At 34.9% G+C, this 26,830-nt stretch overlaps 1 protein-coding gene across 5 annotated transcripts in view; it reads left to right on the forward strand.

The window, feature by feature from the left end:
* LRRC9 (leucine rich repeat containing 9) overlaps nt 1–23,676 on the forward strand; it is a 185,843-nt gene extending 162,167 nt beyond the window's left edge. For all 5 annotated transcript variants that reach the window (XM_074290258.1, XM_074290259.1, XM_074290261.1 and 2 more), the window contains 6 exons: nt 205–422; nt 1,149–1,217; nt 10,770–10,910; nt 15,791–15,962; nt 21,868–22,036; nt 22,870–23,676. In XM_074290258.1, coding sequence (XP_074146359.1) covers nt 205–422; nt 1,149–1,217; nt 10,770–10,910; nt 15,791–15,962; nt 21,868–22,036; nt 22,870–22,927 — 827 coding nt within the window. In that variant the 3' untranslated portion in view covers nt 22,928–23,676. The remainder of the gene's footprint in view (nt 1–204; nt 423–1,148; nt 1,218–10,769; nt 10,911–15,790; nt 15,963–21,867; nt 22,037–22,869) is intronic.
* Nucleotides 23,677–26,830: the final 3,154 nt, after the last annotated feature.

Genomic DNA, 26,830 nt, shown 5'->3' on the forward strand with positions numbered 1-26,830 from the left:
ATCATTTTATTTCTCTTTTTGTGAACATACTTATTTTATCATGTATGTTTGCTTTCTCCATTAACTTAGGCTCTAATTTTAATTTTTCATTACTATATATATATATTACTACCATGGACAGATTGTGCAGAAAATATCTAAACAAAGTTGAGACTAATTTGAGAAATTCCACAAATACTTTATTCTCATTTGATCTTATTGCAGGCAATGAAATCAGTCAAGTTGAAGGACTTGACAATTTGTCATCCCTTCAAGAACTGGTATTGGACCATAACCGTATCAGAACAATTACTGACAGTGCCTTTGTTAAGCCTAGTTCTCTTGTGGCACTTCATTTGGAAGAAAACAGGCTACGAGAACTGACTCATTTAAAACCTTTGATAAAACTAGAAAAACTATTCCTAGGATATAACAAAATTCAGGTAACCAAATATGTTCTTTTACGTCTTAACCTCATGACATAAGCTTCTCATTCCAGAGGAATTTTTCTGTACTAGAAACTCGAACAGGAACTTTGTAATGAAAATGTTGCCCATGTCTCATTTTTTTAAAATGTATAAGATGTATGTACTTTATTCCATATATAATGCTTAAGTACCATGATGAATCTGTGATCTCATCTATTTGGGTATACTCTATTCAGGGACATAGACTGAAATCCATCCATACCCTTTGATATGGTGAGTGAATGACTTGCAATGAATTGGGTTGAAGTGAAGGAGGGCTGGGCAAGGTCACCTGCCTCACATTCCCCTCCAGAGCCCTCAGGGTCCAGTGACCAGATATAGATCAAGATAACAGAGATGTCCCTGTGTGGGGGGCTTGACCTGGGGACTGTTGACCAATCTATGAGAGGGGTTTGGGCGTAAAGAAAACCCACAAGATATCTCAAGAGGATTCAATGAGAAACTAAGAATAGGTGATTTCAAAATTGCCTTTTAGTTATATCCTTCACTGCTAAAACCAAGTTACATAGCTCTATGATTAAAAATTCTTGTTTCTATTATCATACTTCTTTCACATGCTGTGTCTGTTTTAAGTTTTCTAAACTAAAGCAATAATTAGTTATTTTTCATTGTCTTATATTTGAAAATGTTAGAAGCAGGACAATAGTTACTGTCATTTGTGGCTTGTTTGTTTTTTAATAGGATATGGCAGAATTGGAAAAGCTTGAGATTGTTCCTTCCATAAAAGAGCTTACAGTGTACGGCAATCCAGTGAGTATATTCTCTTTCTTTTTTGACATTGCTAATTAGATTCAGCTCAAAGTATATTTAAAAACTACCATTAATTTCAGGAACAGCAGCAAGGGTCTCTTTGACTTTTCCAAAATATGCCAGAAAGAACTTTAATAGAACTTTTCATTCCATAATGAGATATAATTTTTAAGTACAAATACCCCTTGATTTAAATTCATAAGAAGATATAACCTAATAGAAAAATTATTGATGAGAAAGGAGATGAATAGCAGGAGAAATAATACCTGGAACAAATGTAAAATAGATTTTTCTGGGATGAGAGGGCCAAGACACTCTCTCCACTAAGGGGCTCCTTATGGTTATCCCCATATGCAAGCAAAGTTCAGTCTTTGGAGAGCCTTCAACACTGGAAATGTCTATCTCTTGGACTGCTATTTAGTGACTTATGCTCATGAAAAGAAACACAAAACAGAAGAAGCTGCTAGAAACATTAGCTTTATATGCAGCGGCACATGTGTTCTTTTGCCATATTCCAGCAACCACTAAATTTATTGGAGAAGAGAAGAAATCCCATCTTTCCCCAAAAAAGTTCAAGGTAGAACTGTCAGAATCCTAGTCCAAACACGCAGGTGATAGGAGAAAACAGTAAGGAAGCAAGCTATCTCTCCTCTCAGAGACTAACAAGATGGCCTTCTCTCACAGTTTCCTGTGAGAAAATCCCCCTCCTCTGCTGCTACCACAGAGAGCAAGGGATTGTTATGCCATCGTAATCCCCTTCCCCATTAAACATGTGTTCCAGAAATAGCTAGGGAGAGCTCAGCTCAGGGCTAATCCACATGCTTCTTCAGATATGTTCTGTCCTGTTACACAAGCAAATGAGAAAGGGAGACTCTAGAGCTTAGAAAGAATATCAACAAGTTGATAAATTTTTTTTTTTTTTTGCTAATAGTCAAAACTATTGTTAAGAATAACCAAGATTTGCATTTCAGTTCATGAGGCTATTTATTCCCTTTCTAAGTTGTTAAAGTGTGACTAGGTATCTTAGTGGGTGGAATACTGGACTTGATGTCCTAAAGAGTTGAGTTTGACTCCTACTCCAGACACTTTACTGACTCAGTGTCCCCCTCTGTAAAATGGTGCACTCTATTCACTGCACCACCTAGCTGCTATTATTATTTTAAAATGTCATGGAATAATCAATATCACAAGTCAAGAGTGTATCTGAATTAAAGTCCTACCTCAGCCATTTGCTAACTTTGTTACTCTGCACAGCTTATTTAATCTTTTTGTGCCCCAGATTTCTCATTTACAACAGGAGGTTGAATTTGATGGAGCACACACACACAGTCCCTTCCAGCTCTAAGTCTATGGTATAAAACATATAAAACACAGATCTATTTTGTGCTTCTCCATCTACTTGAACAAATTATTTGGAGCTAGACTCTTCTGCCTGTTATCTTTTCTCCCAGAAAGTGATCCAATTGAAAAATAAATCTGATCAGTTCATATGGGGAATATATTTTTGCTGAAATGATTTTAGAACATAAAATACTTAGATCTAAATATTTTAAGATATTATTCTTACCATTAATATTTTATAACCATACTGGAGCAATTCTGTATCAGTCAGTGTTTTTTTAAGGAGATAAAATTTTCTCAGCAACATGATTTCACTTAAGAATTTTATCCTTACCTCTATTACATTTCTACTAGGGTCTCATTACTATATATATTACTACCATGGACAGATTGACATTCATAGTACTATTTGAAGTTTTGCTGTAAGACTACCTTCTATATTTATCTATTTATCATATATACATATATATGTACCTGTATATTAGATTTAAATTTCTAATCTCCACAATACCTGTAATTGTCAGTGATTTGGAAGAAGTTATATATTTCACTATTTATTAGGCTTGGATAGATAACACCTTCCCTCCTGATTTTTTCCTTCTAAACACTATATTTTTAATTCCAATAGTTGCCACCAGACAAATGATGGTAAGTATTGTGAGTTTGTATATTTTCAGAGGTGATGTTCTTTCTAAATATAGAAAAGTGAGAGGAAACAAGAATTTAGGTCTTTTATTGGAAAAAGGCTCATTAAAAATAACAGCATAAATATTGATTATTCAGCAATTACTAACATTTGTATAATGAAAATAGAGTAATTTGTTACATTTTAAATCAGTATAATAAACTTTCAATTGTTATTCATCAGTTTTAATCTTTTACCTTTCAAGACTAATCAGAAATTATATGATTCTTTTTTTAAATTTTATTTTAGTTTTCAATTGAGAAGCATTTATTTTTTCTTCTCTTCATTTTTCCCCAGTGAAAAATTGAAACAAAATCCTTGTAACAAATATGTATAGTCAGACACATTGTCATTGTTCAAAAATCTATGTCATGTTTTGCATCTTGAATCCATCACTTCTGGGTCATTGTCTTCTGAGATCATGGTTTGTTTTTTTTTGTTGTTGTTGTTGTTGTTGTTATATTTTATCCCACAATGCTTCAGGATTTGAGGTAGCATTATGCTAAAAGGCTTATACAGGCAATCTGTAGATTTAAGGGGGCAGCTAGGTGGTGCAGTGGATAGAGCACCAGCCCTGAATTCAATAGGACCTGAGTTCAAATCTGGTCTCAGACACTTAACACTTCCTAGCTGTGTGACCCTGGGCAAGTCACTTAACCCCAGCCTCAGGGAAAAACCTTCTTCCATCTTTTAATTCACTCCAAAGTAGCTCTGGGAATTTCCTTCGCTCAGAAGCCTACCTTGCTTTTTCTTCCTAAAGATAGGAAACGGAGTCCAAAAAAAGAAGGGAAAACAGAAGAATTAAGGGAAATATATAAAAAGGGGGGAGGGGCTCTAAAGGAGAAGGACTGTTTGAGGGAGGTGGTCATCAAAAGCAAAATACTGGAGACGGTGGATAGGAAAGAGAAAAGCATAACCTAGTTACCCTAGGCAGAAAATACAGAATTAGTTATTTTAACTATGAATGTGAAGGGGAATGTGAACTCCCTCATAAACCGGAAGTGGATAGCAGACTGAATTAAAAGCCAGATGTTACAAATATGTTCACAAAAAACTTTTTTAAAGTACACTGATACATACAGAGTGAAGGTAAAGGATTGGAGCAGAATATATTATGCTTCAGGTGAGGAAAAAAATCGGGGATAGCAATCCTGATCTCAGATCCAAGTAAAAGCAAAGATAGATCTAATTAAAAGAGATGAGGAAAGAAACCATATCTTACTAAAGGGTACCATAGATAATGAAGCAATATCAATAGTATAGTATCCAAATTCCTAGAGAAGAAGTTAAGAGAGATGCAAAAAGACAACACAATTATACTAGTGGGTGATCTCATCCTTGCTCTCTCAGAACTAGATTAATCAAACTACAAAAAAGATAAGAAAGGGGTTAAGGAGGTAAACAAAATGTTAGAAAAGTTAGGTATGATAGATCTTTGAAGAAAATTAAATGGAGACAGAAAGGAGTTTACTTTTTTTTCTCAGCGATTCATGGAACGTATACAAAAATTGACCATGTGTTTAGAGCATAAAAACCCCATTACTGTGTCTCAGGAAAAAGTTATTGTTGAGTATCCTGTTTAAAATGACAAATATACAAATGGCTGCTCCATTACTGGTATCTGAGCTGCTAGTGCTATGGGAGATAACCACCTGTATCTGAGGATGGGGGAAGGTGAGAACCAGACTTTAATGAAAACCTGTGGATTTTAGAACATGAGAAAAGTTAGAATAACTCAGGAGAAGTGACCATGAGAGTCATAGCTTTCTTGCTTGTATTTTTAAAAAAAACTGTTCAAAAATATCTTTCTTAACAATGTCTGATATTTTTTTCTCCATCTTTAACGTTATCTGTAATTCTATCCATTATAATGATTTTTGTTGTTGTTTTTTTTTAAATGCTTCTAGTTTTCCCTGTTTGTGAAATGTGAAAAATTCAAGTCTTTCAGGGCAGCTAGGTGGCAAAGTAGATAAAACACCAGCCCTGAAGTCAGGAGGACTCCATTCAAATCCAGCTTCAGACACTGATTGCTGTGTGACCTTAAGCAAATCACTTAACTATAATTGTCTCCAAAAATAAAAAAGTAAAAATTCAATTGTCTGAGAAGGCTTTCATTTTAATTAATTCATCCACATTGCTTCTCCTAATTAAAATTCTTTTCATTGAATGAAAAGGATATTTTATGGGCATGGGGATATAAATAAATTCTGAAACAGGAGATCCCTTCTAGGAATAAAGAGTAGGTCTGAGTAGACTGTACATTGGAAGTACTTAAGACATCATGAAAAATCATGAGAACAACAACCATGAGAGAAAAATGTAAAAAAGGACTGCAGTTGAGTACCAAGCACAAATTTCCTGTCTTTGCAAACCACAAATATGAGAAATAGTAAGAGATCTCACCTTGCTTTTCTCTTCGTACTTCCTTTACCACATGGCTTACTACTCTCAAGATCCAGAACTTAGGCTAGTATCGTTAATAGGAAAACATAGAATATATGGATAAAATTGGCATTTGTAGGCTACCTCGGATGTCTAGTGACCATTGTGAAAATATTTTGTTATGAACAAGCTATTTTCAAATAGCTTCATATACAATCTGCTTACAATTTAACCACCAGTAGTGCAATTTTCCAAGTTAAGACAAGTCAGTAAGTACTTTGTGCCAAGAATTGTGCTGAGCTCTGAAAATGCAAAAAATGCCATTCTTCAAGAAGATCTTTTTCTGAACTGGGAGGGAACGTGCATACAACAACAGAGAAACAGGATGTAAACAGGGAAAACTAGAAGCAAGCCCAGAAAGAAAAAAAATTATAGCAGTAATCCAAGGCTGGGAACTTGACAAGATGTGGTCAGCATTGGATGAAAAGGCAAAGAGCTTGAGGGAAAAGAATAGTAACAAGTTAAACTGGCTCACCAGGGAGTCAAGATGGGGCATTGAGGAGAATACAACTAGAACAAGACCAATGGTTTGGGAAACATCTGAGGAATAGAGGGACTAGAGTAAGAATGGAGTTACAGATTGTAAGGCAGGGGAAAAGATGGAATGATAAATTTCAGAATAATGGCAAGATAATGATATGACCATCTCAGCGTGTAGTTGAGATGGACTGGAGCAATAAGTGATGAGAAATGGGAATGAGAAGAAGCTTTTATGAGACAGCCATGATTAAAAGGATAGGCATGGATGAAAATTCAGCAAAGGAGACTGAGGGAGAATGGTCAACTGTGTAGGAAGAGAACCAGGAAAGAGTAGTGTCCTAAAAATATATGTATAAAGAAGAATATACCACGGAGAAGAAAGTGATCAGCAGGGTCAAGGGCTACAGAGAGGTCAAGAAAGATGAATCTTAAAGAAAAGACTATTCAATTTGATAATTAAGATTTAATTGGTAACTATGGAGAAAGCAGCTTTGGTAGAAAGAGGGGTCAGATGACAGATTGTGGAGAATTAAAAAGTGTACAAGAAGAGAAAGTGGAAGTAATTAAGATAGCTTTATTATAAAGGTTAGCCACAAAAAGTTAGGAAAATGAGACAACCATTAAGAGTGATGGAAAGATCAAGTGAGGGGTTTTCAAGGATAGGAGAGATGTGAGCATGTTTATAAGCAGTAAGGAAGCAGACAGTAGACAGGAAGAAATTGAAAATGAGAAAATGTGTTTGACAGAGAGGACAATTTGATGGAAGACACACGTGGAATGAGATCACTTGTGTGGGTAAAGGGGTTTGCCTTAACAAAAGTTTCACGTGCTACTTCCACATGAAACAGATTGAAAAAAGAGACAGTGGTAGAAGATATTGGATATATTGAAGAAGGAGATCAGAAGTGAGAGTGCCAAAAAGTTATCAAACTGTGTATGCCTTTGATCCAGCAGTGTTACTACTGGTCTTATATCCCAAAGAGATCTTAAAGAAGGGAAAGGGACCTGTATGTGCAAGAATGTTTGTGGCAACCCTCTTTGTAGTGGCCAGAAACTGGAAACTGAGTGGATGCCCATCAGTTGGAGAATGCTTGGGTAAATGGTGGTATATGAATACTATGGAATATTATTGTTTTGTAAGAGATGACCAGCAGGATGATTTCAGAACGGCCTGGAGAGACTTACATGAACTGATGCGGAGTAAAATGAGCAGGACCAGGAGATCATTATATACTTCAACAACAATACTGTATGATGATCAATTCTGATGGACGTGGCTCTCTTCAACAATGAGATGAACCAAATTATTCCATTTGTTCAATAATGAATAGAACCAGCTACACCCAGCGAAAGAACTCTGGGAAATGAGTGTGAACCACTATATAGCATTTCCAATCCCTCTGTTTTTGTCCGCTTGCATTTTTGATTTCCTTCACAGGTTAATTGTACATTATTTCAAAGTCCAATTCTTCTTGTACAACAAAATAATTGTATGGATATGTATACATATATTGTATTTAACATATACTTTAACATATTTAATATGTATTGCTCTACCTGCCATCTGGGGAAGGGGGTGGGAAGGAGGGGAAAAATTGGAATAAAAGATTTTGCAATTGTCAATACTGAAAACTTATCCATGCATATATCTTGTAAATAAAAAGCTATTTAAAAAAAGAAGTGAGAACTCTCAGTGAATGGCTTTTTTTCAGTAAAATATGAGGCAAGATTCTCAGCTGAGAGGGTGAGGAAATGGAATACTATGGGAGACTTGAGGAGGGATAAAATTTTTAGAAGAAAGGCTACATTGAGTGGGATAGTGAGATAATTAAGAAGGCATAGAAGCATTGCCTAGCAGTAGTGGGAACCCAGTTGTGATTGTGCAACAGTAGTGAACCTAGAATAATTGTGTGGTTTTTCTCTACCTTTGTCCATTAGCACGTTTATAGGAGCAGAGTCATCCATGGTAGGAGTGATCTAAGACTGAATCTTGGCAGGGCATAATCAGCAATATGAAAAAGGTGAAGGGATTCAAGAGGAAAGCATACAACTGAATTGATTCATCAAGAAGTCAAGATGAGGAAAGAAAAGTATAGCTAGCATAAGGGTAATGACCTAATAGATAACTGAGGAAGTGAAGAAATTGGAGGTCATGGTAGGAGCAAAGACCAAGTATTTGAAGGTATTAGTATTGAAAGGCAAAGAGAGAAGTGGAAAGTCAATAGGAAATGATCAAATAGGGAAGTTTCAGAGCTCAGGGGAGGTGATACATTTGTAGACAATGACAAAACAAAAGGTATGACCATCTTTGTGAGACTGAAATGGGGCAGAATGGTCAAGGGAAATCAGTGGGTTGAGAAATTTAAGGCGTTTGGGGGAGTAAGTACTTGGTATGAAAGCAACCTACTAGTGGCTGCTGGATGTTATGGGAGTCTGAATCTTCATGCTGAGGAATACAAACAGCACTATCAAAGTTTATTCCTCTGCATGGTTGCAGGTTGAGATGCTATAGCAGGCATTGAATCTTGTGAGATATCATGGAAGCAAACTTTCTGACAAATGGAAAAGTAGGATTGTAGTTAGAACAGGTATTTTTCATAAGTCCCTCATCAGTCTCCTGGATCAGCTCTTTGATGTGGTGGCCCATTTTTTTTTTCTTTTTTTCTTTTTCTGAGGCTAGGGTTAAGTGACTTGCCCAGGGTCACACAGCTAGGAAGTGTTAAGTGTCTGAGACCAGATTTGAACTAGGGTCCTCCTGAATTCAGGGCTGGTGCTCTATCCACTGCGCCACCTAGCTGCCCCCATGGTGGCCCATTTAAATTAGCCCGAATAAAAAAGTCTTACCAGGTCTCTTCTCCCTTTCCTTCCCCTCGGGTTACCAAAGGAACTCTTCTGGGAGGATCCTACTCATGAACAGCTCTTGAGCACTGCTGATTCTTTGTTTCTTGTGTTTCTTGTGCCCAACACTGGGCACCATTTGTTATGGGAGCAACATGTTAATGGCTGCTGGATGTTACAGGAGCCACCTATTAGTGGCTGGCTGCTGAGGATCTAATCCTGACCAGCAGAATAGATCCCTTCATGTGAGGGGATGATAAGGATACAAGAAGACTGAGAGGCAGTTGCATTCTCTAATCTCTCTCCTCTTCCTTCTACCTCCAATTTATTTCATTCCCAATTCACAAACAACACCTGTGTCAGTTAAGGCTGCTTTGCAATTCCTTCAAGTGTGTTATGTTTCACAACTGTGGAGGCTTTTGGAGAATTGACCTGCCCCTTCACACTTAGGCATGGTCTTTAACAAGTAATGACCTGTATGTTGAAGTTTCCTAATAAGAGGACAGGAGTTGAGGAGGGAAAGATCATGAATCAGGTATTGAATCCATTGAGGAAAGAAAGAGAATCTATGGATAATAGATAACAGGATTTTGATAGGGTGGTAGGTGTAAACTGAAAGGACTTCAAAAGGAGGAGAAGAGGAAGAGAGAGGCCTGGAGATAGTGAAGGCAAGCAAGGAATATTCCAACTTCCCTATTCAACCAGTTAAATAGAAAGTTCAACCAGTGCTAAAAAGAACAGTGAGGGAAACTGTCATCAGAAGAAGCCAAATCTCAGTGAGAGCCATAAGACTGAAAGTGATAAAGGAAAAAATTGAATAGAAAAGCAAATTTGTTCCCCATGGAACAGATATTCCAGAGTGCATAGGGGATCAAAGAATACCACATTCACCCTTGGCCATTTGTGCATAGCTTTACTGGGATATAAGTGTTTAATTAAAGCAATTTTACTCTGATTTCTGGAGAGTTAGTGGTTCTTCTGTCCCTCAGCTCTTTGAGAAGGCTTGATAATTTCACTGTCCAGTTTTTGACAAATATCTGTGATTGCTGCTGATCTTAGCATATCCTGTTTCAGAGCTGGCCGAATAGAATTTATAGCCAATTCTATCCAGGAAAAGGCCATCATTATTGCCTTGTCCTTTAGCCTTTGAACACAGCACATCCTCCTTGAAAATTCTTTCATTTTCCCCTCATTTTTGTCAACCCCATGAGGTGCAGGTCCTTCAGCAAGATGAAAAGAGTTCAAGCAAGGTAAGAGAAAAGAATAGATTACAGCAAATTGCTATAATGTTACTAAAATTAGATGTTTTCAAGAGAGCTCAGAACTCTAAATGATAGCCTTTTTAACTTTTTCAGAAATTAATTTTTTCATAGCATAAATTAGTTTTGGGAATTGATCTAAGAATTAAACTATTCAATAAATCTTTAATAAGCTTCTACCATTAACTAGTGGAAAAGACATTAATTAGTTTTTATTTGTGGTGCCTATGATAAACTTGCTTATGACTAATCTTTTTATTAAAGCTTTTTATTTACCAAACATATGCATGGGTAATTTTTCAACACTGACCCTTGTAAAACTTTCTGTTCCAAATTTTCCCCTCCTTCCTTCCACCCCCTCCCCTAGATGGCAAGTAGTCCAATATATTTTAAATATGTTTTAAAATATGTTAAATCCAATATATGTATACATACTCATACATTTATATGATTAATTTTAAAGTGAAAGTGATTTAAATGGTATTTTGTCATTTTATCTTTCCTCAGATTTCTCATAAAATTACACATCGCCATATGCTGATATATCGATTACCTAACTTACAGATGTTAGATGGAATGGTTATAAATTATGATGACAGAGCAAGAGCTGAATTTCACTTCGCAGAACCTCAAGCAAAGAAAAATTCAGTAATGATTGTCATTATTTTTATATTTTTAATTTTTAAAATATAAATCATTAAAATGAAAGTTTGGAAAATACTAATCAAATAGATACTATAATACTAACACTACCCTTCTTTATAAGTGTTCTACTTATGTTTAAAAAGAGTTTATTTAGTTATTGACTATCAAAGATCATTTCTGGTGACAGGTGGTTTAATTTTAGCTGAGTCATTTACTTTTGTGTGCTACCTATGAAAAGTGATCATAAGAAGAAATAAATGACTTCTTTTTTCCCCACTCTGTGGCAGGAGAAAGTTCTATGACAATTTGGTGTGTCTCTTTAGCTGATAAAGGGGATGTAGAATAGGCAGGAAAAGAGCCATAGAACAAGCACATCTTAGGAATGGTTTCCCCACTCAACCCCAACTGACAACTGGAATGTAGATAATGTGTGTGTTGGGGAAGGGGTAGTTAAGATTTCTTTCACATCAAAGAAGAGGCACTTTTATCACCATTCAAGATACAAAGAGGAGAATTACTTAACAGAGGTATGAACTATTAATGAATTCATGTCTTAATTCTACCTTTAAGAGGATATCTAAGTATAATAACCATGATTTTTAATGAAAATTGAACTATTCCACTTAGTTATACTTAGTATGGCTTACATATACTTTATATAGTAGTCATTCAAACAACCTTGTTCTTCGGGGGCCACTAAAGTTCAAGACTGCAGGGAATAAGATAATTCTGGAGCTAATGAGTTGACAGCAATGTTTCTGCAGAATTTTGCTTAGTAGGCTAGAATTTAAAACTTTACCTTTGATATTTTATATTATTATCTTAAAGAAGTTAAATTTTAATCATTTATTTTATCTGTAGCCTCTTCTTCATATTTCTAAATATTTTAAACTAAAAATGATTAGGTCTTTATTGCCAAGGATTTGGACTTGATCTCACATATTTATTGATAGGCAGATACTGGTTAATTTTTTAAGGAATAATCTATAGTATGATACATATTTAATAGACATCATGAAGTAGTAGTTGGAGAACTGGTCTTAGATAATAGAGAACTGATCTTATAGTCAAGAATAGCTGGGTTCAAGTCCTACTCCTAACTCATTCTAGCAGTGTGATCTTAGCCACTTAAAATCTCTCCATAACAAAGGAGAAATTTAATTCTATAAGTTGCAGAGCAGTTGCTAGTATGCAATGATAGAGGCAGTTTACTTACCAGGATGTGACTGCATGAATGATTTAATAATTCTAGACCTATCCTAAAAAGATGCATTGTTTAATTTTCAAATTAAAAGTGAAATAGTTTTCAAATATATCCAAAAGTCCATGTATATGCAATATATATATATATATGTACATATATATATAAAATTTGCAAATCACCACCACAATCTACTTATACTAAAGATAATTTATAAATTATTATTTATATAATAAATTATCATTTAGAAATATACTAATTCATATGTACTTAACATATATAAATGAAGGACTATCTCATGCTAAAATAAATTTAGTGATATAGCAATCTTTCTTCATATTCACACATACACAAAAAAGACATAATCAATGCCCTTAACACAATTTACAATCATGATAAAGCAATATATAAACAAGTATGTTACCAAATTAACAGTGCAAAATCACTTCATAAGTACTGAGGAGAGGATTGAACAGAGAATCAATAAGCTGTAAGGACATAAACACAAAAATAACAAGACAATTCCTGCCCTCAAGAAACTTACAATGTAATGAGGAAAGACACACAAGAGAAAACTGAAAATCAGGAAGGTAAGAAGGTGCCTGGCATCTGCACAGTGGAAAAATTAGAAAATCCCAAGGTAGTGCAGCCAAGTGAGAAATAAGATGTTCTGAACTGAGCTCCCTCCTGAAATGGAAATATTGAAACATCTTTGTGGATGACGCTTATTGAAGGAGGCAGGAGAAGAAAACAAACAAGCCACATATAAGAAACAGCAAGCAGACTTGCTTGACTCAAATAAGGATTATGTTTAAGAATGGTAAAAATAAATAAAAGTGTTTGGGGAAAAGGAACAGTGAGGACGTCCTAGAATAAGACTTGCTGGAAATTTTCATTTTCTTCTCTTTTTAAAAAAAATAATTCCTCTTTATTATCCATGCAGTGATGAATCATTCAGAGAAAGTTCTACTAAAAATATCATTTTAGCTTATGAATTCCAGTCCCCTTTATCATGACCCCATAGCATGAAATTTCCATAAATCTGTATTCAATACTACATAGGAAAACTACTTCAATTGTTCAAGTTCTTTTATGATCCAGCAATGGACTTAGAAATGATAAACAACAAGAATCAATAAGAAATTCCTGAGCACCCTACCACACTACATCTGGGAAAGCGGAGAAATGCAATTAACCTGAGGCAGGAAAGTGCTTGACCCTGGATTTGATGTGAAAAGGCCTTCTTTCAAATCTCAGCTCTACCACATGCTAGCTAAGTAATGTTAGGCAAGCCATTTACCTTTTTTCTGCTCCAATTCCTTATTTTTATACTTGAGATAATCAGATAATACCTAGATTCCTTGGTTCTCAGGGTATTTTATTGTAAACCTTAGGGTTTGTGTAAAACTGAGCAGGACCCCATAGATAAACTTGCCCCTCCAGACAAGGGAGTCTATAGAAATGGAAATAAACCTATGGAGTAAGTTCTGAAAGTGCAAAGTCAAAGTTAGAATCAGAAATATCACCTGGACAACTAAAAAGCAGAGTCAGAAAAAACTTGAGCAGGATCACAAGATCACCAGTTAGGCCACAGGAAGTAGAACCAGACAGTCATGGTAACTTACCATAATTGGCAAAATTCTCCAGAAAATTGTCAACAAGGATAATTTTTTTTTTCCATTACACATGTGGTTCAAACTCAAATTTTCCTTTTATTTTGTCCCTTCTAAATACTTGTTTTGTTTTACATCTGCAATATGTTTGTTGTTGTTCTTTTGTTACAGTCAAGTCCAACTCTTTGTCAGTTTAATGAGCCAAAAGAGGCAAGATAAAGTTTTATCTTTAATAGAAACCTGAATTTGGGGTAGCTGGGTGGCACAGTGGATAGAGCACCAGCCCTGAGTTCAGGAGGTCCGGAGTTCAAATCTGGTCTCAGACACTTAACACTTCCTGGCTGTGTGACCCTGGGCAGTAGAAACTTGGATTCTACTAAAGTTCAAAAAAAATCAGACACTTATTAAGTGCTTAGATACTGTGCTAGATACTGGAGATAAAAAGACAAAAATGAAATAATCCAGCCCTTGCCCTGAAGGAGCTTACATTCTAATATTAAGGAGAGATAAACAAATATATGTAAAATATCTATCAGCTGAATGGAATAGCACAAGCATCTTGGGGAGAGGGAGAGAATGAAGGCTCAGGAAAGGCTTCATACCTGGACCAGAGTTTGGAAGAAAACAGGAAGTAAAAGTGAAGTAATAATGAATAGAGGACATAGGCAGGAAGAGAATGGCAGTATTTGAGGAACAGAAAGAATGCCAAATTGACTGCACTTAAAAAGACAGAAAGAGGAGAAAAAGTAATTACAAGCTTAACAGAGCTAATCCTGAAGGGTAACATGAATTCAATAGAATTGATTGCGTTTGGGAAGTGATATGGTCAAATGTACCAATTCACTTTTGCAACTGTTGGAGAAGGGATGGAACTAGAGAGGCAAGACAATATAGGGAGAACTAGTTGGGGAAGTGATAGAAGGGAGTGTATATGAAAGATATGGTGAAGGTAAAAATAAGATTTGGTCACTAGACATGTGGGGGTAATAGAGAATGAGGAGTAAAGCAAAATACTAAAATTGTGAACTTAGGTGACTGGAAGGATGAATTTTCTCCCAAAGTAGTAGAGAACTTTGGAAAAGTAAAGTAGTGAATTTTTTCGGGGGGGAAGGGGGAGAGAGAATGGCAGATTATGAATTAAGTTTTAGATGTGTTAAATTTGAGGTACTTGTAGGACTTCTAGTTTGAAATAGTCAATAAATAATAAAAATTCAGAACAAACATCAAGGCTAAATGTGTAGATTTGGGAATTTTCTGTATACAGATAATTAAACATATAGCACTAGAAACCAACAAAATAGAGAAGGCCCAGAACAAAATTCTATGGTATACTCAGGTACACCAAAAAAGGTGTTGAGCTATTTTCAAGAAAACAAGAAATAAAAGAGACAAAAGTGAAGTGGGACTTAAATCCAGGTGTGGGGAAGGCCAAGAGATGAGATATAATGTATCATATTTGAGGACGAGCAAGATTGCCATTTTGACTAAGCTATAGCAAGGAAGGAGGATTATGAATCAGAGAAGTAGTTTGGAATCAATTTGTAAAGGACTTTAAAATATAAACAGAGAAGATCTTTATCTTGTTCCTTATAATAGAATTGAACTTTTATCTATTTTGGTCATTCATATGACAAACAAAATTTTTTCAAGTTTGTCATCTGTAATGTACTGTAGTTTTTAAGACCATATGAAGCTATGAGAAAGGAAGAAATTAAAACTTTTTAAAAATGAACATATTTTTATGTTTTTTATATTTCAGAAGAAAATTTCACAGCCTACATATTATTTCACTTTTCTATTTTACTATGGTGATGGAAATCTAGGGATGATCAGTCTCAGAAAATATGTATTTTTATAGGACTGGTTAGAAAGTATAGTCTGTAATAATGTTTGTTGAGATATGAAAGAACTTGGAAATTGTCACTTAAGCTCAGCCTGCCCAACTACAAATACCTCTCTAAAGGTTTGGGGTCAGAAATACCTATTATCTAGGTTTGTAGGCAGAACTAAACCTGTTAACCAGAGCATGGGAGATGAGGCATTTTTAATTGTTTCATTTTATCATGTAGTTTGTTCCTGTTGCCAGTTCTCCAGTGGACTGTGGACAATATGGCCAAGCGAAAGCTCCTCCCATAAAGATAACAAATGTAATTCTGCATGAAGGAATTAACCATTACTTCGGATCTGACTTCACATTTACTCCTGTAAATGAAGTTATTTTACCCAGTGAATGTAATAAGGGTGAGTGTAATGAAACACTTCATTTTTTTAAAAATCTCACTTCCATTTCTTAAAGGTACTTAGTACTTTCCACTACTGAACATTTTATATTTGATCAAGTTTTGTATGGGCAATCTGAATTGGAAGATTCTGAAATTTGTTGTATTTGTGCAAGATACCATGAAAGATGGAAACGAAAGATTATTTTGTTCAAGAACCCTTTTATTACTGATTATCAGACATGAAAAAAAAACCAAGGAGATCTATGCTTCTGAGAGTATTCGCCACTGTTATAGGGGAAATACAGTTTAGAATCCAAGTTGAAGAAGGATCCCCTATAGATAATAAGGTCTTTCAGAGGTTCCAGTTTACTGATGACATTGTGCAGATTATATCAAGCCTTGGATTATTACAGAGCATCCTAGATGAGATTTACAGCCATTCAAAAGAGTTTGGCCACACTACACAAGAAAAATCAAGTGGATCAAGAATGTCTATCTATTGTCTAAACTATGATATGTATTTGAATGAATATATACCTTGGACAGATACTGCACATGGATGAGTTGGTCCTAGAATTAAACAGGGGGAAGAGAATAGGCTGGATTGTCTCTGGAAACCGTTCCTAACCCCTTTAATAACCCTTAAACTTCTCCCAGAAACAAAGGTTCTACTGATAGTATTGTATGGATGAGTCACAGAATACTGTAGCCTCCAACGAACTATCACTCAGAAAGCCATGGAAAGATTCATGGAGGAGTAATGAACAGTCTACAGAATTTAATAATTATGAAACTGTAATGAAGAGCCAGAATAAGGATTATCATAAAAGAAACACATGGTTGGGGAGAAAATATTGACTGGTCTATATAGCAAGAGTGAAAGATGACAAGTGGACAGCCCATGCACCTTTCATGACATCAGGAGAATGAGTGGAAGACCCCCAGTACATTGATTGAATCAATCCCCTGTGGCAAACTTATGGGAGGAAATAGATGAATTACATGGGATGGAGAAGTATGGATGAGTTCTGCTCTGCATTCCTGGGAAGAACATTCGTATCTCTGAGGTGACAGACGAACATTCAAATCCTGACTCTGATTCCTCCCACCAGTGTGAGCTTGGGCAAGTTCCTCCCTTTACCTGAGTCTCAGTATCCTTATTTTTAAAATGAGAGAATTAAACTGAGTAATTTCTGAGATCTCTTCCAGCTTTACCTCTCTAAAACTATAATTCTGTGATCCATTTGAAAACTTGTGCTTCGAATTCTAATCAAATATTTGAATGTGAGAACAGCACATTTGTTCATGATTTGAATTTACATGATTTGAGATTTCTTAATTCATATCTTTGTATTTTCCAATTTTGGAGGGGACTAATGTCTTCTATGGTATAAGCTGAAGACTCCTTTGCTGGGAAGAAAAGATTTAAAAGGATGAGAACTGAGTGTTTCCTATTAAGAGGCCAGAAGCTTGTGAATTTGTGAAAGGTAAAGTTAATGAACAGAAATGTCCTGGCTAATGGGTTAAAGGCAATAGTTAGTATCTAAACCAAATCTGCTGAAACTGTGTTTAAACTCAACTTCACAAGCCAAAATGGGGTCTTTATGGCCAGATAGAAATTTGTCTGGAAAAAAAAAACTTGCATTTTGATTGGACTACAAGCTCGATATGAATCAAAAGCATGTAATATGATGATGAAAAAATATTAGTATAATCTGAGGATACATTGAGAGAAGGATAGTATCCAGATGGCAATCCTATTGAATCCTACTCTGTAAATGTTAGAGCTCAAATATTGGGTTCAGTTCTGGTCACTCCATTTTTAGAAGACTATGGATACACTAGAGAGTACCCAAAAGAAAGCCACCATTACAGCAAATGATTTTGAGATGCTGCTGGATGAGGATCACTTAAAGGAAATGGAGGTGTTTGGCTGGAAAAGAAAAGCTATTGGTCAAGCCCTGAAAACCATCTGCATATGTTTTAAGTCCTGTCTCAAGGAAAAAGATTTAGATTTGTTCCACTTACTCCAGAAAGCAGAACAAGAGAAATGGGCAGACAGATTTCAGGTCAAGAAAAGAAAAAATTCCTTTAAAAATGGAATGGACTGCCTGAGGAGGTTCTGCCCCCTCCCACTCTAGAGATCTTCATGCAGAGGCTGAATGGACCTTTGCTGCGTGAATTGTTGAGGAGATTCTTGATCAGGTACACATTGGAGGAAGTGGCCTCTGAAGACCTTTCAAACCCTAGGATTATATTACTTTCTTATTTTATTTTGAGATCAGAAATACAAGTTGGTACCAGAACCAAACAGTGAACAAAGATACCCAGTCTAGGTATCAGGCTGAAGAGCTAAATATCAAATAGGCATAAAGGGTCTGAACTCCTCCCAAGAGTATCCTAAGTGTATCCAGGGATGCACTCTCCCCTATACCACCTTAATCACTGGGAAGAGTGAGTTCCAACAGTGTTATTTCAACATAGCCTTCATCCCCATCACATTGAGTTCCAAATTCAGCATGACCATGATTCAATGATACTGCTGGATGGGGATTGGCAAGTCACTTGGGATTTCACTTTTCACCATCTAGCTTCCAGCACATCTCAGCTTGGACTCCAGCTCCAGGACTTTCTTAACTTTAGAATGTCATAGCCAACCTTCCACCTAAAATAGGAGAGGATAAATACAGAAATACAATAACAACAACAAAAATAGAAAAAACAAAACTCAAAAGCAACACACCTCAGAAGACTATATTCACAAGCCACAAGTCAGCCTTCGGAAGGATCTGAGATCTTCCTTTTCTGTTACATCCTTTGTCTAATTGTAACACAACCAAGCAAGAAAAAGTCCACTAAGGGCAAGTACGCGGCTGACTACCACTTTTTGAATTCACCTTGGCCCTGGCTCCACATGTGAGAAGATGAGAAGAAGATAAGAAAAGACATGGGTGGTTTAGTGGTACTCTTGATAGGAAAAGGCTCAGAATTCACCACATAGTTAGTGAACAGAATATCAGAGCATAAGCATAAGGACCAGTATCATCATTTTGTGCTAAAATAAATTGGGGGAGGGGGAAGAATGAGCAATTGGATAGCATGAAGCCTATTCAGAGACCATAGAGGTAGGAGATCATTTTGTGTAAAAAATAGGAAAACTAGTTTGGCTGAAAGGGAAAGTGAGGGAAGGGTATAGGGAATACTAACATGTATACTAAATTGAGATTAAGTTGTGAAGGGCTATAAATGCCAAATAGAATAGTTTATATTTGATCCTAGAAGTAATGTCACTAAAATTTGCTGAAGAGAAAATAACATGCTCATTAGAAATATCACTCTGGAAGTTGTGTAGAATTTGGTTTGGATGAGAGAGATATTTAAGGCAGGGAGACCAATCAGTGGGCTTTTTACTTAATAATCCAGCAACAGGTAAGAATTTGAACTAAGGTGAAGGAATGAATGAAAAAGCAGCATACATAAACAGAATGGGGAGATTGTCCCTGCTCTCAAAAAGCTCACATTTTAACTGTGGGATACAGCACATAAAAGTGGGCTCAACTGCAAGAGGGATGGAAAGTCCCAAGGAGCCTATAGATGTAGCAGACAGGGTAATTAAGAATGCCTAGGGACTTGCAGGGTTTAGTCCTAGGACAGGTGATAAGGTCTAGTAAATCATCAGGTGTAGTTACAGGGCAGGTGGTAAGACTCAGTGGCCCTCCATATTACTGAAGATAATGTGATTGCTGACTCTCTTTAACATTCAAATGACAGGAATACATTTCCAGTAACTAGGAAATGAAAGGAGCTCAGCCCAAGACTATTGGGAAGTTGGGAGGGGGGGCAAGACTCAGACTAGAAAACGGACTAGATGTGTTTCTTCCCCACCCCTAGGGAGTGATGATGATGCGATTTAGCATCCATCCAGGAGGAGGAAAGTTAAAGAGAAGGGCTCCTTAGGGAACCCGTGCGCCTCTGGTGTCTGTTGGGATATACCAGGCCAAAGAAGGGGAAGGGAAATGCTCCCCATAGCATCTCTGCTGGACCTCTAGCAGCCCCACGGCTCTGGAGATTGAGCAGGCTCGGGCAGATGCCTGAGAGAATCCTGAGGAGGCTTGTTCCCGTGGCCCCTACAGCAGCCCAATGGGAATGGCACCATATGGTGACGGCCATATAAGTGGAACATGCCTCAGAGAAATAATCCAAATCATTGGCAATTGAGGCAGATTAGGGACACTGATGGTAGTGTGGCACCCTTGTCAGAATCAGCTACGTTCACAAGGAGGGCTGATTTTAGTTGGAAGACAGTTTTATTTTTAAATTTGAGGTGTCCGTTGGTCATCCAGTTCAAAATATCTCATAGGCAATTGGCAATGCAGCACTGGAATTCAGAGAGAGAGAGGACCACTCTACTCTCTAAATCTATTATCTGCATAAAGATAATCCCATGGAAAGTAATGAGATCACGAGAGTAAATGTCCAAAGAGAGGGCCTAGGACAGAGCTGTCAGACCAGTCCACAGGTCTATGTACGCTTTGTGGAAAGGAACCGAGAAGCGGGCTGGCTGGAAGGGCAAGAGGGGAGGGACTGAGAAATGGTGCGGGCTTGTGAAGGAGGACCGAGCCGCGCGTCCGGCCCTGTGAGGCTCTGTGGAGGGAACAGTTTCAGTTCAGTTCAGTTCAGTACCGCCTTAAACGGTATTGCCAGTTTAAGTTTAAGGGAGGAAGAGAAGATTAAGTGGAGGCGGCAAGAGCAAACAGCTTCTCCTAGGTATTTGTGAAAGAAAGGAGAGAAATAGGAAAATAACTTGAAGGGATGGGGGAGGGGTTTTTTTGTTTGTTTTTTGTTTTTTGGGTTTTTTTGTTGTTTTTTTTTAAAGGGTGGGAAAGCCTCAGCAGGTTTGTAGACCTCTGGGAAAGAGCCAATAGATAAGGAAGAGTTTGGAGATTGGAGGAGGAAGGATGGTTGCCACGGCATCTGCTGGAGGACTTGGGAGGAAATGAGATCCAGGATATAAATAAAGGGAAAAATAACCCCATTTTTCAGCTTCCCTTAAATTAGCTGCAGCTGGATTGCATTGTCCTCTAAGGCAATAAGACATTCTTAAAACCAGTCACAAAAATAACCTGCCCCTGAAGGTGGTCATCTGAGGTAGAAAATAATTTTGTCAGTTTTAATAGCGTCTTTTTCAAATTTTGAACTTGGCGGTCGTCAGAAGCTGCAATCATTTGCATATACAAAGAAGAATAGAAAAAAAAAAAAGAATTGTTTATGAAACAATAAATCTCAAATATGTACACAATTTGAGGGTTTTTAAAGTATGTAGTAGATTTTATAATAGATACTGTAATTTCAATACCAAACTACTTGTCACATTTCTTTCTAAATTTACCTCTGTTCTCTTCTGTGTTTTTTTATAAATGTTTCATTAATGCTCTTCTTTATCAGGACATCACTATTACTGCTCTCTTTCACAACTCTCCACATCCCTAAAGAAAAAAAATATACCTTCTCTTATAAATAACTAAGAATAGTCATGAAACAGATTACATGTCTGTCTCATTTACAACCTATATAATACATTATCTTTTTTTTTATCTTTTTTTTTTTATCAAGAGGAGGGATGTCTTCTGGAATTTTGGTTATTCACTGAATTAATTAGAATCCTTAAGTTTTTCCTTTATAGTATTATAGTCATGTTTAAATTATTCTCTTGGTTCTGCTTTATTTACTTTATATCACTTCACACAAATCATCTTATAGTGCAAAAATATTCCAAGTGGAAATAGCATATTAAAATATGCAATAGAATATGTAATCTATGGTTAATTTATTAAAAAATGCTAATCAAATATTATATAGTGCTTCTCATGTAAAAGCAATAAAGTTGTATTTATTATTTCAGCAAGATGAATTTTGTATTTCAGAAAAAAAAGCGAAGAATGCCGGAACTATGACAAATAATCCTCGTAGCATCCATGCAGAAATAATTTTTCAGCAGCTCAGAGGAGTAAATATTTCTCCAACTTTTGTGTCACAACAAAACGCCATTTCTCGTTCTGTACAGATGTACCAAGGCAACCGAGATGATGAAAGGTAAAGAAGTTAAATTAAACAGTTTGAATTAAGTAATTTCTAAGGTTCCCATCTAGTTATAAAATCTGTGGTTGCATTTCCCAAAGTAATATGATTTCCCCTAATTCTTCTGTCATTACCCTTTTCTAGTAACACTCTCACTTTCCACTGATTTTTTTTATCTAAAAATACAGAACTACTAAATATGGAATTCCTGAGATTACATAATTTTTATGTAACAGTTCATAGACTAATTAATTCACATAACTCACAAAGAATTTAAAATTTATCAAGGTAGAATACAATAGATTTCTTAGTTGAGGGAACTATTGGAAAAAATGCCTTGCATATAATTTTTCTATTATTCTAACATATTCATTGAGTATAAAAATGAGTCACTCTCTTACCTTTACAAAAAAAAGTTTATAAATTCAAGTCTGAGATTATGTGGATTAAATATTTGTCAAATCTCTGTAAATCTCTACCAGTCCTAGTTGATAACACTTTTATTCCACTCAGTCCTATAAATCTGATTTTCTGTGTCAAGAAATTTTTATAACTGGTACAAAATACCAGAAATAAGAGATCAGCTATATAATGAGATGATAGATGGGTAGATAGATAGATAGATAGATAGATAGATAGATAGATAGATAGATGGATGCTTGAATGGATGGATAGTGATAGTTTTAAAAATATAGACAGATGGCCTTATGTGTGTCATAACATATGTTAGAACTACCAATAAAACCCTACCTAAACATGGAAAGAAAATTGCATTCTTATTCTGCAAGCTAAATTGTTTTTAAATAAATCAAAAATAGCATGACTAAGAAGCATTTTATTTCTTACAGGATGCCTGGCAACAACTTTTCCAGACAAAATCAAATGAAATTTGCAGAAGAAAAATGAATATGAAACAAATTTATTTCTGTTCAGTGATAGTGTAAATAAAAGGTAGCAGATAGTGGTGGGTGATGGAAAATGTGAATAAGTTAATCATGGTACTGGTGTTGATGGAGAAACTTCAGTATTAAGATATGGATGGAAAGCTTCATCTTCTCCAGCTCCATAAAACATAATCTAAATCTCACCCTTAGTAGATTTTATTTGCTAAGATCTTATACTTTCAATACATTGTCAGGAATTGCTCTTTGTATATTTGAACTTTAAAGAAAAAGCATGCGTTGTTTTACATCTTACATCATTTTTAAAAGGAAGACGTGAAAAGAAATCAGAGAGTAAAGTAGCTCCATGTTACTTAAGGCATAGAAATAATAAATATTCTGGCCAGGTACATCTTAATGAAAGATAAGTATAGGAAATAACTAATTTTGAATGGTGATGTGTATATACACATATGTACAGACATGTGTAGGTTGTTGGTTATGTATGTGTACATATCTGTGCACATATGTATGTATACAGACACACACTCATTTGAGACTTCATAAAGCCTAAAAGAACAGTCCTTGTCAAACATAGCTACCACTTAGAGCAAGGTGATCTTAGTTGTTTTCAGATGCAGAACTGTGTACATCAATAAGAACCTAATTTTTGCTAATGATTCAGTCATTGGTTATGCTCTTAAAAATAAAAAGAGTTTGATCGTGGTCCCATATGGTCAATTAGCACACAATAAATAATTTCAAGTTCCAAAAGGACATGCTTAATCTGAGTGTTCACCTTTTTAAAATGTTATTTTTAATGATTATATTCTGCTTGCAGTGGTGTTTAAATTATATTACGTAGCATACTATTAGTATGGTAAATTAAAGCTATCATCTACATTTTTAACCTCTGAGAAAATTTTAATGCAATTCTTAAAATGGGTTACACTATTTCTGCTTTTTATTTTAAAATACAAAAGCTTAATTAGCCTATCACCCATGTAAAATTCTGTTGATTCAGCATTAGATATGCTTTTCATAATCTATTTTTGCTAAATATTTGTCACATGATTTTGCTATTTTTGAAATAAATGGTAATGAAGTTATTCTAAAAGTTACAAAATTCAAATTATATATAAGCAATATAATTTCCTTCCAACCACTGAATATTAGTAATATAATTCATCCAACTCTCAACGCATCAAGACTAATGAAGCTGTAATTTATTAAATGTTTAATGTACATTTATTCTGTATGTTTTAAAATCTCAAGGTTATTTACATAGGAATACAATTTTATGTTTTTTTGTAAAAAAACAAAAAAAAAACAAAACCTATGCAATTCCAATAATATCCAGGAGATGTCGATGTTGCTCTTTGAATTGTCCAAATACAAAGCCTATCCTTGTACTCAAGGCTGATTTTAAAATTGAAACAACAGAAATTTGCACTCTTATTGTTAGATGGTCATGTTCTCTTTTTACGCACATGGGTGGCAAATAATTTGAATTACTATTCTCCATTGAATTAAACTCTTATTATTTTAGGCTTTGTTAAATATTTAATTGTATATTTATAGTTACTATGGAAAAGAATAAGATATTTTAAAATACATAACAACTTTGTTGTAGCATATTGATAGGAGCACTGGATTTAAATGTTGAATATCTGAGTTCAGATGCCAGTCTTGCCATGTTCTAGGCTTTGGGAAAAATCATTCTTGGCTTCAACTTCCCTATCCGTGAGATAAAATGGGGTCACTAGATGAAGTCTAAATTATTTAAAGAAAAGGTGTAGTCGCTGCTGTTTTCTACATTGTCAAGTATAAAATAAGACTGTTTTGTATTAAGTTTAAAATAGTGCCACAGGTGAATCAGTGAATTATAAGTTCAAAGGAGTTATAATTAGGAATTTTGAAATGTATGTTTTTAAATTTTGTGTGAATTTCTAACATCTACCTAATTTGTAGCTTTTTAAATGTAGAACTAGCAGCAAAAGGACTCAGAAAGTGCAAGAATGAAACAGAATTTTTTGATATAGTTATATCCAAGGGACTGGAGAAGGTTTCAGATTATAAGAATGATGAATCCAGCCTAATTGGGAGCACAGTAATTCCAGGCCCCCAAAGGAATGGATATATGAAATGTGAAGGTTGAAGATGATTTTTTTATTGTAAAGGACATTGTAGAAAATGTCATTTTAAATTATCTGTTTCCCACCTAGAAATATCTACTTTACATGGTTGTAATTAGGGAAGTATTTTGTAAAAACTAAAGTGCCTTATAATAAATGTATATTATTATTATCATTATTATTATATTATGCTAAAGTAATCTTGTAAGAAAGATAGGTTTTTGCTAATATCTTTATGTTTCTCAAGTATGGTTACAGATAAAAAAAAATAACAGATTTAAGTTTAGAGAAATTTTGAATTAGAAGACTTAGGTGTGTGAATGTGCCCGAGCATATTTGCATAAACTTATTCACATAAAACTTGCTTTAGAAGAAGATTTATTCATTTCACTCTTTTTTTAAAAACAAAGATAGAGGATTGTGAGAGTAGACAATGTCAGATTTTTTTAATGTTAGCTAGTTTTGCCAAACTGTTATTTTTCCTTTTTTTTTTTTTTTTCATTCTTTGTTATAACAAAGGAATGACTTTCTGTGGAAGAGGAGCCCCTTGATAAGTGTAGGTGATAGAAAAATGAAAACTATCAATAAAATTTTATTTAAAAAATAAAGTGGATAACCTGAAATCCTTGAAAAAAATGTTAATTAAGATCTCATCAGGAGTGAGAAAAAAGACTGAATTTTACGCCTAGAAATTAATAGAGTAAGCCTTAAGTTTTGAGGTTTCAGGCCCTGAAGGTAATCAGAATAGAGTATTAAATGTGTTTAGCTCCAGATGTTAAATAAACAAAAGAAAAAAAGAACTGTTTATATGGGAGAAGGAGATCTTTAATATGTGCTTAATATATTTTAGTCAAAAAGATATTTCATTTGTTTATTTATTTTCATTTATTGTGATTTCTTGGTATTTTTCCTAATAAAGATTTGTTTTAAAACAAAAAAAAAGAATACTTGTGTGTTAATGGTATTGTGTCATTTTCATTATCATTTTCATTTTATTCATTTGACTTCCTTTAAAAAGTGCCACATATTCTATCAAATATTTAATTTTTTTAAAAATTAGATCTAATCCTTAGTTGTATTATAGGCTCTCTTGGATTTTGTGAAATGCTGTTTTCATAAAGGAAACATAATAGGATAGAAACTGACAGCTTTTTCTTATATATCTTCTATAAAACATAGCTTCCGAAGGTACTTAACTACTTTCTTGTTAATTATGTTGCTTTTTTCTTTCAATAATGAGAATGTTTATAAAGGAATATATGTACATGGAGTGCAGTTTTTACCTAGTAGTAATCTTTAAGGCAAATACAGCAGTAGAGAGGAGATAATTACCAATATTATACTATTTCAAGTTTCTTTTTAGAAAAAGTACAATTTAATTAAAAGAATCATGTGTTTGATAATAATTTTCATTTATATTTTGCCAAATCACATTTTGCAAAATAACTCAAAAGACATTTTAAAGAATCGACCTCTATATTTTCAGAGCTTAAAAATTTTTATTTAGCAAAAATGAGCTTTTTTAAAAAAAAATTTGATCAATTTTTTTCTTCAAGTTATACTTAGATCAGATGATTATAAAATTCTTTTGCTCCCCAAACCACAAAACAAAATGCTAGCTCCAAAAGTATTCATAAATCTTTTCACAAGGATGTACTAGACATATATATGTATATACATATACATATATACATATAAATTATATGTTTTTCATGTGTCCTTTTCAGGTTGAAAACATATCAGAAATGATTTAATTAGTTTATTTCTAGTCAAGTGTGGAGGAAGAAATTCCC

This window comes from Sminthopsis crassicaudata, chromosome 2 (genome assembly GCF_048593235.1).
Source record: "Sminthopsis crassicaudata isolate SCR6 chromosome 2, ASM4859323v1, whole genome shotgun sequence".
Taxonomy (NCBI): Eukaryota; Metazoa; Chordata; class Mammalia; order Dasyuromorphia; family Dasyuridae; genus Sminthopsis; species Sminthopsis crassicaudata.